This window comes from Monodon monoceros, unplaced genomic scaffold, assembly GCF_005190385.1.
Source record: "Monodon monoceros isolate NGI ecotype Baffin Bay Population unplaced genomic scaffold, NGI_Narwhal_1 Super_Scaffold_21, whole genome shotgun sequence".
NCBI classification, from domain to species: domain Eukaryota; kingdom Metazoa; phylum Chordata; class Mammalia; order Artiodactyla; family Monodontidae; genus Monodon; species Monodon monoceros.
The window spans coordinates 82,495,222-82,507,771 of record NW_021703778.1 but is presented as its reverse complement, the minus strand read 5'-3'; the positions used below and the strand labels follow the sequence as shown (position 1 = coordinate 82,507,771).

The 12,550-nt window shown below is 39.2% G+C and overlaps 1 protein-coding gene across 10 annotated transcripts in view; it reads right to left on the bottom strand.

Annotated features, from left to right (window-relative positions):
• The window catches only part of ATP8B4 (ATPase phospholipid transporting 8B4 (putative)), a 295,105-nt gene that overhangs the window by 120,006 nt on the left and 162,549 nt on the right, over positions 1–12,550 (bottom strand). For all 10 annotated transcript variants that reach the window (XM_029236307.1, XM_029236303.1, XM_029236302.1 and 7 more), the window contains 2 exons: positions 7,993–8,063; positions 2,790–2,872 (listed from right to left, as the gene is read on the bottom strand). In XM_029236307.1, the coding sequence (XP_029092140.1) occupies positions 2,790–2,872; positions 7,993–8,063 (154 nt within the window). The remainder of the gene's footprint in view (positions 1–2,789; positions 2,873–7,992; positions 8,064–12,550) is intronic.

Below are 12,550 nucleotides of genomic sequence, written 5' to 3'. Positions count from 1 at the left end.
AATAAAGTTTATGAAGCATTAACAAAAGACTATTTATATATATATGCAAATCCTCTGACCTCTCAGGGCCTGTTATCCCATCTGTGATAAAGGAATTATTTTAGGTATTTTCCTGTTTCAGCCCAAGCAGCACCACGTGTATTGGTTTAAATTTGGGATTTATGTGTTAAATTGTGTTTGGAGAAAAGATTCTGAAGACAAGACATTGTAAAACCACCAGATGACCCCTCTCCTAGCCACTGCCCTCCAGCAGAAGGGGACCCAACACCCTTGCTTTGTCTTACAAGTTCCCATCAGGAAGCCTCCTCCTCACTCCATCGTTTCACACTCCACTCTCAATCCCTTACCTTAGGCCACTCCTTTGCTCTATCAAGTCTCTCTGGGGCCTGAGGCTGATCCTTTCCCCCATTCTCCGGCACCTGTGACCATTTATTCATGCATTCAGCAAGTATTTTTTGAGCTTTGTTCTAGGGACTTGGCATATATCAGTGAGCAAAACGAAGATCCCTGTGCAGCTTACATGGCAGCAGGTAGCGATTGACAATAATAATAAACAGAAAATAAGCAGTTTGTAGAGGATGCCAGATGGTGATAAGTGCTATGAGAAGAAAAAGTCAAGCAGGGAAAGGGGAACTAAGACTATAAGGAGTCATGCTGAGAAGGAGGATTCTTGGCCCCATTCCTGCAGTTCCAAGTAAGAAGTCTACCTAGGGCTTCCCTGGTGGCACAGTGGTTGAGAGTCTGCCTGCCGATGCAGGGGACACGGGTTCGTGCCCCAGTCCGGGAGGATCCCACATGCTGCGGAGCGGCTGGGCCCGTGAGCCATGGCCGCTGAGCCTGCACGTCTGGAGCCTGTGCTCCGCAACGGGAGAGGCCACAACAGTGAAAGGCCCGCGTACCGCAAAAAAAAAAAAAAGTCTACCTAATCCAGCCTGGCCCTTTATACACTACCCTGGAACTGACCTATGTTCAGAGGATGCGTGTGGTAGAGACAGTACTCAACAAATATCCATACTCGTTATTTCCCAGCCTCCCTTGCAGTTAGGTCAGGCCCATGTGACCCATGCTGGCCAACGAAACGTGAGAGGAAGAGCAGTTGAAAGTCAGTTTGTCTCTTTCATCTCATCCTTACTGTGATGTGCTCACCTTAAAGGGCATTAGTCTAGGCATCACGGCTACAAGATGAAGAAGGCCACCCAACCTGCATCAGATGTGACATGAGGAAGAAATAAACTTCAACTGTTTATGTCACTAGGATTTCAGGGCTGTTTGTAACTGAATCATAGTGTAGGCTATCTGTACCAGTATCTGTGAAAGAAAATGAACTGGTAATCATAACATCATTTTCTTCTTTTTGATGGTAAAATAAGCAAAAAGCCATGAATTTTTACCTCCTCATAAACTGACAGAGGTGTAAAGGTACAATCCTGCCAGGAAAGAAATGAGTAAATTACATTTAGCTTTTGCCCTTTTAGGACTCCATAAATATTCTATGACATATTTTAAGAAAGTATTTTGATTCATGAGCACAATGTACTTTTCTTGGATTCATGTAACAGTAACATTTCATTGAAAAAAATACTTAGTAGAAAATGTGTAATTTGTTTTAATCTAATCAAAGTATTTCTTGGGCCATTCAGTTTCCTGGTTATTCCCTTGACTTAAATCTCACACTGGAGGAACAATTTGTTTTCTATAAACGTTTTCTACAACACCACTCATTTAAGAAAGACTAAAATATTAACAGAATCAGAGGGAGTTTACAAGCAAATGCAAAGCACAGACAGTATAAACTCTAAGCTGTCCACTGAGAAACTTTAAAATTAAATTTGCCTGTGCTCTAACTCATGGGATCATGCTAAGACCCTTGTCCACATTGTCCTTTAGTGGATTCCAAAGAAAACATTTTGAAAGATAGTCTGAAACTCATAAACATTTGTTAATAAATAAAACCAATCTATATGGAAATACTGATATTCAAGGCCAGACCTATAAGTGTGTAAAGCAAGAAACCACTGAGGGGCGCCAGAAAGACCCAAAGATTCTCCCACAATCTGTCAGGGTGCCTAGAATCCTACCATTAATGGCTCTCTGCTTTGACTCGAAGGATTCTGTTTCTCTGCGACAGCTTTAACAGAAAAGAACAACACAGCTGGAGTAAAACAGGCAAGAGAGACGATGCTGAGGAGCAGGGGACTGGGTTGAATGATGTGAAGATGGTGATAGCAAAACCATGGTCTAAAATAAAGTGCAACAGCTGACCAACTGATTAATAAATCAGAATATTCTTCTAGAGCACCTGCTATCTTTAAGACATTATACCAGGCACTCTGAAAGACACAGAAATATATGAGGCAGGACTACTGTCTTCATGAAGTCTGCAGTCTAGTGTTTGGCCTTTGTTATGGAGCCAGAGAATGGACGGCTGGTTAAAGCTAGAAATATGAGTGTGGCCTGTATTCACCCTCAGCATGTCTGCATAAGGCTCCAAGGAGATCTAGGTCAGGCAAGTGAAGAGTATTGTGGGACTAGAGAGAACGAGATCTAGAGAAGAGGAAACAAGGATGAAAGGAGCGATGACCTGATAAAGCCATTCTCCCCTTGGAGAGTAAAAGAGTAAAACACTTTTACTCTTTAGTGTGAGAAGAGATTACAGGCTTTGATGCCTGCAGAATTTTATGTCCTTCCACCAAATAAAAAGAAACATAAATTGAATTTCATATAATTAGTTTGTTACATTGCTTTGTTACAAAAGCTTTTTGAGATTTTTGTCAGTTTTAAACACTTACCATCAAACTTTGCAAGTCTGCTAGTATCTGCTCCAAGTCCTGAGGTAACTGATAGCGCATGGCGCACTTTAAGGTTCGTTTCCCTGTGAAATTAATTGACACGGCATGAACTTTTAAATGGAACAGCCCAACAGCATCTCACACAAAGCCATCAGGGACACTTCAGCAATCTCAGCACATGCAAAATCCAACACAAGAGATTCAAGAAACTCCCTCTGAATGTCATTCACACCTCCCACACTACCTCTGGAAAATGGACAGGGCTTTGCAGGCTCCTAAGAGCTGGCATTCCACCCACGGCACATCTGTGTAACAACAGAGTAATCTGTTTTGCTATTTGAAAAAACAGAGGATGTAATAAATATGCTTTCATTCAAACCTACTTAGACATCATGCATGAGTTACAAAACACATTAGGAATGGGAACACAGTTGCCAAAAAAAGGAGGCCAGTATCACTCCAGAGTCTGCTATCTATGTAGGAGTTTTACTTGTAAGAGATGGTCATGGCTAATTTCACAGTAGCTGAAATTCAAATGGAAAAAGGAATACAGCTTTCTTTTTCTTGGAGAGTCAAGCCAAGAATCCCATAAGTCTAGAATCACACAACTAGACAAGAACTAAGTAGATCACAGTGAGCTGGTCATCTTCTTCCAGGCAAGACCACATATACACTGGACAGATGGCTCTCTGGTATTCGTGAAATGACCAGCAGTGAAGATTCTATGACCATCACTAAAGTCTTGTGTTTAAAGAGTTTGCAATGCCAGTTTCCTCACTGAGTTCAACCTAATTCTCTTCTACCGTAACTTAAGATCATCTGTCAGAGTTCTACCTTTATGGGATGTTTAGTAGTGGGCTAATTCAGTCAACAAATATTGATTGAATATATACCATAGTCACTCATGAACCTCAATGCAGCCACTAAAGGTTACTGTCCTCTTGCAGGAAACAAGTGGTAGGTAAAAAAGCAAATATCGCCTTTTAGAAGTACATGCCAAACCATGAAATAATTGAATTTAGAGAACTGAGCAGGTACCTGAGACTGCATTTAATCTAAACTTCCCATGAGTGAGCTTCACAATCATGTTACGACAATATAGACCCAGCCCAAGGAATGCCCATTGGTGAAACACCTTTCTGCATGAAATATTAAGTTGAATGTATAATTGAAATGTCTTTGTTTAAAAGTAGCCTTATTGATCTAAGTCTATCAGTTCGTAGGAGGCAGAGATGTGTAGGGATTGAAATAGTCAAGAATAACTTCATAATTGAGGCAGATATTGAGCTGGGCTTGACGGAAAAGAGTGAGACCGTGGTGTTGAGGTTAAAGGACCGAAATGAGTTGGGTCATTTAAACGACTTTTCAAATAATTGAAACAGTCAGTCACACCAGCGGGACCAGACAGCCCTCGTTCCATGACCATAAATCCCGTCACTCATCAAAGTTCACCATCATCATGTTAAGTTACTTCCTCAGGCTTCTCTGTACCAGCTCACTTCCACCTTCAGATGTGGAAGCTAAAGGGGAAGAATAATCACACATAGACCTTACTGACAAAAAAAAATTCCCTCTCCAAAACTCCTGATTACTACCTTCATACTCTTCCTTAATCTGCCTCAGTATCTTGATAAACTTCAAAATGATTTTCAGCATAAGAAACAATACAGAAAGATCCTTTGTACCCTTTACTCAATTTCCCCTCTGGTACCATCTTGCAAAACTATATCACAATATCATGAGCAGGATACTGACATTGACAGTCAAGATCCAGAACATTCCCATCACCACAAGGATTCCTTCAGTCTCCCTTTATGGACACACTCACTTCCCTGCCTCCTGAAACCCATCTTTAACTCCCAGCAATCCCTAATCTGCTGTCCACTAATTTTATAGTGATGTTATATAAATGAAATAATACAGTATGTGACCCTTTGGGATTGGCTTTTGTCCACTCAAAATGATTCTGTGAAGATTCATCCAGGTTGTCGCGTGTATCAATAGTTCATTCCTTTTTATTGCTCAGTAATATTGCACGATATGGATATACCACAGTTTGTTCAACCACTTACCTGTTGAAGAACATATAAGTTGTTTCTAGTGTTTGGATATTACAAATAAAGCTGCCCCAAACATTTGTATATAAGTTTTTGTGTAAACATATGTGATTCCTCTGGGATAAATGTCTGGGAATGAAACTGCTGGGTGATATGGTAGTTACATGTTTAGCATTTTAAGAAACTGCCAAACTGTTTTCCAAAGTGATTGTAGCCTTTTACATTCCCATCAGCAATGTGTGAGTGACCCTGTTTCCCAACATCCTTGCCAGCATTTAGAGTTCTCACTATTTTTTCTTTTAGTTATTCTGATAGGTGGGAAGTGATATGTCATTGTGGTTCTAATTTTAATATCCCTAATGGCTAATGTTGTTGAACATCTTTTTGTCTGTATACCTTTGCCATCTGTTATCATCTTTAGTGAACTGTCCCTTCATGTCATTTGCCAATTTTCTAACTGGATTGTTTAGTTTTTTTTACTGTGGGGTTTTGAGGATTTTTAATATTTTCAAGATACAAGTCCTTTGCCAGGTAGATAGGTTGCAAATATTTTCTCCTAGTCTGTAGCTTATTTTTTCACCCTCTTAACAGGGTCTTTTGCACAGAAAAAAATTTTAATTTGATGAATTCCAGTTTGTCAAATTTTCCTTTCATGTATTACGCTTTTGGGATCAAATCTAAGAACTCTTTGACTAGCCCTAAATCTTGAAGATTTTCTACTATGTTTTTCTCTAAAGGTTTTATAGTTTTGTTTTGTTTTTTTGTGGTACGCGGGCCTCTCACTGTTGTGGCCTCTCCCGTGGCGGAGCACAGGCTCCAGACGCTCAGGCTCAGCGGCCATGGCTCACAGGCCCAGCCACTCCGCAGCATGTGGGATCTTCCCAGACCGGGGCACGAACCCGTGTCCCCTGCATCGGCAGGCAGACTCTCAACCACTGCGCCACCAGGGAAGCCCCTATAGTTTTATATTTTACATTTGAATTCAGTTTCCTTAATAGATACAGGGCTATTCAAATTGTCCATTTCATATTGGATGGGTTCTGATAGTTTGTTTTCCGATGAAGTGGTCCATTTTATCTACTTTGTTAAATTAATGTATATAGAGTGGTTTGTAGTATTTCCATATCCTTTTGATGACTTCAGGATCTGTCATAATATCCCCTGGTTCATTCATGATATTGTTAACTTGGGTCTTCTCTCTTTTTGTCTTTCCCTGTCTTCTTAAAAGTTTGTTTATTTTATTGATGTTTTCAAAGAACTAGCTCTCTGTTTCACTGACTTTTCTCTATTGTTTTTCTATTTTCAAATTCATTGGTTTCCACTCTTTATCTCCTCCCTTCTGCTTGATTTGAGTTTATTTTGCTATTTTCTAGGTTCATGAGATGGAAGATTAGATCATTGACTGCAGGCTTTTTCTCTTTTCAAGTGTATACATATATGGCTATAAATTTCCCTCTTAGCACTATTTTAGCTTCTGCCCAGACCAAGGGTAAGATCATACAGGCTGAACTCTATTTGGAGAGCTCAATACAGCATTTATTTTGAAAGCAGTGGCTAAAACCATGGGCTCTTTTGTCAGCTGCCAGGTTTGAGTCCTGGCTTCACTCTCTAGAAGTTTGGGACAAATTATTTCATCTCTCTAAGCCTTCATTTTCTCAGCTGTACAACAGGGCTTATATAGTACCTACGTTAGGATTAAATGATGAAATTCATCTAAAGCACACATATAGTATCTTTAAAATGTAAGCATTCAATAAATATTTTGATGTCAGACAGACAAACTGAATCCACTGAAACAGAATTACTATACAGTCTATAACTAAATTCCAAATTAGCATCCATGTCAAAACTGCATCCTACTCCATTTCTCTCTTATCTCTCTACATCTTCATTTGACCCAGTTCCAAAAGTTGCCTTCTAAAGTAACATCAGTCCTCTTTCTTCAAGGGATCTTTTCCCAGCCGCTCCGCGGCATGTGGGATCCTCCCGGACCGGGGCACGAACCCGTGTCCCCTGCATTGGCAGGCAGACTCTCAATCACTGCACCACCAGGGAAGCCCTCTTCAAGGGATCTTGATTGTCACTCCTCTCATTTTCCTTAGACAATCACTTGAAATTAAAAACAAACAAACAAACAGAAAACCCTTCCAGGGAATCTCAGTGAAAAGTCCCTGTGTAAAGCTATTTACGTATATATGTTTAGCTCGCTGTTTCTGAAAGAAATAAATTTAAGAGAAAAAACAGAGGTTTCTCAAGATCTGCAAAGTAATTAGCAAATGGACTTTGCAATTTAGTCTTATTTCTTCCAAGAAAGTAAAATGAAGCATTAGGGCCTTTTTAGATTTTTTTTTGATTGAAATAGAGTTGATTTACAATATTTCAGGTGTACAGAAAAGTTCTTCAGTTATATATATATATACATATATATATTCTTTTTCAGATTCTTTTCCATTATAGGTTATTACAAGATATTGAATATAGTTCCCTGTGTTATAAAGTAGGTCCTTGTTGTTGTTTATCTATTTTATATATAGTAGTGTGTATCTGTTAATCTCAAATCCCTAATTTATCCCTCCCCCCTTCCCTTTGGTAACCATAAATTTGTTTTCTATGTCTGTGAGTCTATGCTTTGAAATAAGTTCCTTTGTATCATTTTTTTTTAGATTCCACGTATAAGCGATATCTTATGGTACTTGTCTTTCTCTGTCTGACTTACTTCACTTAGTATGATAATCTCTAGGTCCATCCATGTTGCTACAAATGGCATTATTTTGTTCTTTTTTATGGCTGAGTAATATTCCATTGTATACATATACCACATCTAAGAATAAGGTTTAAGGTTTAAGTTAGGTTCTGTTTCTAAAGCTATTACCCTTTTTTTTTTTAACATCTTTATTGGAGTATAACTGCTTTACAATGGTGTGTTAGTTTCTGCTTTATAACAAAGTGAATCAGTTGTACATATACATATATCCCCATATCTCTTCCCTCTTGCATCTCCCTCCCTCCCACCCTCCCTATCCCACCCCTCTAGGTGGTCACAAAGCACCGAACTGGTCTCCCTGTGCTATGCGGCTGTCTAAAGCTATTACTCTTAAATAAATTGAAAACCAATCTAAATAATTATTTTGACCTTAATAACTTACCCATCAAGTTCAGCAGTTTCAATATAACAGAGGCCATGTGGCTCACTACTTGATAGGAGAAGCAGATCAGCCTATTTTGAAAAACCAGGATAAAGAATACTTGAAAAGGGAAGATTGATTGAAAGCCTTCTACATTGTATCATCCCTCCACTACTAATGAGCCATTAGAGCCTTAGAAAAAAAGTGAGAGGTGAAGTTCTGTTCCACCTCTCTACCATATGCCCTGAATCAAAGCCACCCTCCACTTCCTTGTGCCTGGTTTGCACGCCCTTGACCATCAGAACATAAGCAAGGGGAGAGATAGCATATAAATTAATAGCCACTTTATTTTTTTAATAGAAATGTTTAAATTTTTATATATTTCTATATAAAATGTATATATCTCATAGAAATACATAAAATTCTATTTTCTTTCTTTGATAATTACTAATGGGAAATATAAAACTTTCCCCAATAAATAAGATAACTGGAAATGCTTATATGCACATTCTTTAATTCCGTGGTTATCAGTTAAGAGCTGAGGCAGGGAAAGAAGATGGGGAAAGACAAAAGTAAAGTAGGATGGAGGAAACTGAAAACAATAGAAAAAATAAGAGAGGCAAGGAAATTTTTAAAAGGGAAAAGGATTAAAGGAAAAACAAGATTAAAACATAAGCAAGAGAAAATAAAAAGATGGTGGCATGTAAGAAAAGGGAAAGAGAAGAAAAGCAGGGGCTAAGCAAGAGGGCAGGATAGAATAGAAAACATGGTAAACAGAAAACATTCAGAGGTGGGAAGCTGGTCTTTCACAGAGATAAATTATTCTATTCGGCCATCCATTTGTGTTTTGGAAATGACCCATCACAATTCAGTTTTAGAATTCTGGTAGCTTTCTACATTGGGAAATTGTTTATTTGAAATTTCAAAACTGATTTTTAAATGAGGGTTTTTATGAAATTCTGAAGGTTTTACATGTCTAAAAAGAACTGACTAAAATTCTAGCAATTTATTTTGACATATTAGCCTAACAATTTTTTAGCTCTGTCTAAATGTACAACTGGCATTCCAAAACTGTAAACGTTTCTTATCTTTGTTTTTTAAATATTTGAATTGTTCCATTCTCAAACCTTGGAGGTTAAATTTAGAATCAATCCACTGATTTCATTGTCTCAAGCTTTTAAATTTTCAACTCAAAAATAGGCGTGGTGTAGGTGCATGTGGGGGGGAGGGGGTATAGTTTTGTCTAAGTTGTAATAAAACAGAACTAAAAGGCAACTCAGTGACAACCCCTAACCGAATAAATGGGTTTGCACTATCAAGGCTCCGCCTCAACTCTGGATGAAAAAGCCAGAGACGCCTGTCAAGGCAGAAGTTATTTATTTTCTGACTTCTCACAATGTGACCTGAGCAAACCCGCTCTGAAGAGAACATGTGAAGAGTGTATGCCGCTCTTGAGCCAAAAATTACCCATCTTGAGTTTAAAGTGGAAAAATGTTATGAAAATTTCCCTTGATTTTATTTCTCACATTTAAATTTCAATGAATAAAGGCACAAGGCACAATAGCAGTAGAGCTTCATGCTCTTCAGCCTATGGGTCTCCTCCCCAAGTTTAACAGGATCATTTCAAAAATAATCCACAATTCCCTAATTCTATCATCTGTGATTGAAATAGTTGTGAAGTTTAGAGAAAGATATCCATTTGTACCTAGAGTTGCTTTTCTTCAAAACTCTGCCTAGTAAGAACCATTACTTTTTTCTTGTTACAGTTTAATTTTGAGCTCAGCTGCCTCAAGACATATTTTTGATAAACAAAGGGAGGAATTGTCGGCCACAGTTGGCTCAGAACATGTGACTGAGTCACCACTGCCACCTTCTGACCAGATTCTTTCCTAAGCAGTGACTCAACTTCCTAGAGGCATAAACTGAGAACTGTAAACCCCACGGGTTCTGGGCTAACTCTTCCTGTTCTCTCTACCCCCTGGGGACCTGGGACTTCTACCTTCCTGTCTTCTACCTTCCCTGCCTCCTCCTGTCACCTCCATTGTCACCTTTCTCTATGTCCTCTGAACCTTCCTCCTGTTTTCCCACTCCCTGATCTCTGTCCTGCCTCCCCTCATTCTTCCTCTGTTCTCCCTGCCCCACTGCTGAGCCTTGGTCTTTCCTTTGGCTGACTTCTCCCTTCAAGTTTTTTAAATTCATTAGTTGAGGAGGAAGTGTGAAGGGGCAGAACCATAGAAGCATCCAGTGGAATAAGTGACCAGCTCACTCATCATCATGCCGTCCTATTTCCACGTGCACTCAACAGTCATTCTGGAAAGGAAGGGCAAGAGAGCTGTAGTAACAGCCCTGTTAGTCCTGGGTTGCCCTTTGGTCAGAGGTTCTGGGAAGGGAGTGGAGCAACACATGGGTGGTCTTCGGGCCCAACAAACCCCATGACTCTGTGAGCCTCAAGTCAGTCCTCCTTAAACTGATCCCTTTAGTATCTCTCAGGGACCCAACTCCTAGTCGATCCAGAAACTGGTGTTTGAGCTGTAGGTGTTTATAATACCAGTAGCCAAAATTTGGTGGGGACTTACTATGTGTCTGGCACTGTGCCAATAGCCTTACGTGCAATATTTTATTTAACTCAAAGAAATCCTAAGTGTAGGTCTTGTTATCTCCACTTTACAGATAAACAAAGTGAGACTCAGAGAGGTTCAGTAACTTGTTTGCGGCCACAGAGTAAGTAGGGCACCAGGATGTGAATCTAGTCAATCTAAGGCATTTACTGCCAGGAGTACTAAATTAAATAAAAACTTCTTACCTTCCAGGATTTTATAGTTTAGTAAAGGCAGAATATGACAAGGGTTCTAAGTTTCTTATTAACCAAGTGCTGTGGGAGGAATGCAAATGAGAAAGGGAGTACATCGGGTTGGTAGTTGAGGAAGGGCCTGATGGAACATTCTGGATGGAATGGAGGGCAGGTCTCCGCAGGCAGAGGCGTTAGCAGGAATGCAGCACGGGGAAGGGAAGGTGTGATTACTGGAGCTCACGGGGGGTCCAGGCAGCAGTTAATTCCAACCATACCCATCTTCCTTAGACCCCCATTCGTACTTTCTGCTGTCAATTATTGGTGCCTTTTCCCCACGCCCTTCCAGGAAAGGCTCAGCTATGTCTCCCAAGAATTAAGGAATGTTTTTCTACACAATGTTCCTTCTCCCACCTTCCACAGGTAACAAAAAGCCCAAGCAGGGGCTTCACGGAAACCTGAAAAAATATACCAGCCAGAGGAACCTTGAAAACCTTGAACATCTTTGAGTTCTAGACGCCAATGGCACTGGACTCCTAGATTTACTAGGCATGATTAATGTTTGTTGAACTAAAGAACAAATGAAGCAAAACCTCAAGTGATTATAACACCTGAAAGCTGTAGAGTTCTCTAAGGGTTTACAAAACACTCTCACATAATTGTGTCACTTTATTCTCTCAACAACCCCATTAGGGGATAATATTGTTCCCACTGTGTGTATAAGAAACCTGGGAAGGTAATTTCTGGTCTCACAAGCACTAGATGAGCTAAATTAACCCATGGAATGCCCATACCCTTTACAAAGTCATGGTGAAAGTTTCATCACATCTAATAGAGGATCCCAAGACTCCAAGCAATATAAGGCCATACTCACGGCCACATGGAGGTTAAAGGGCAAAGCTAGAACTCGGAACTCTGATCCCCAAATGTATGCTCTTTCCACTGGTTGGCTACAAAATCACTGGAATACAATTATGAAAAACAGACAGCATTTCACTTCGTTGGTGTTCAAAAACCAAAACTACAATGGTAAAAGAATATTGGGATTCGATTCATGACGTGATGGAAAGATAAATTTGTAGAATTAATTGGAACACCATATTTGGATCTCCCTTCATTTTTTTTTAAGCCATTCTCACATGTGGAATTCTTCTTTATTTTCTTTATCATCTACAAAATTATCTTTTCTTTTATTCTTTTACAGTGCAAAAATAAGAATACAAAATGGCTCATGCAGTATGAGTATACTTATGGAAAAATATGTTGATGTGGACAAAAGTCAGAATGAAGTCATAAAACTGAAAATGGGTAAGATTATAGTTAATGTTTTCATTTAAAATTTAAATTTCAGATCCAGCAAATGCATGTTGAATGTCTCACATATTTTTAAAAAAGGAAGATTTATTTCAGCAATTAGAGTAAAACAAGTAACACTGATTTGAAGCTATAAAACTTAAAATAACTAAAAAAGGCAATTCAACCACAAAATGGCCTCCCCGGAAGGATGTCCAAAAACAGTGCTGAAAAAGACTGGAGAAAATGCCCTGATGATGGGTCAAGAGAAAGCCAAAGCCTGCCCATGGTCAGCACTGGAGGTTAGGTTAAACTAGCCCTTTCATTTCTTAAGGTGAAATTTTCAGTTCTGTAACAGAAGAACGTCTTTGTTTTAAAGCAAAAATTTACTGTTGTAAACACTGAAAACATGAAGGCCTTTTTGTGGAGGGGATGGAGGGTGGACTGTTTTTCAAATAAGCTAAACAATTAAATTCATGTGATGTTCAAATATGCTCA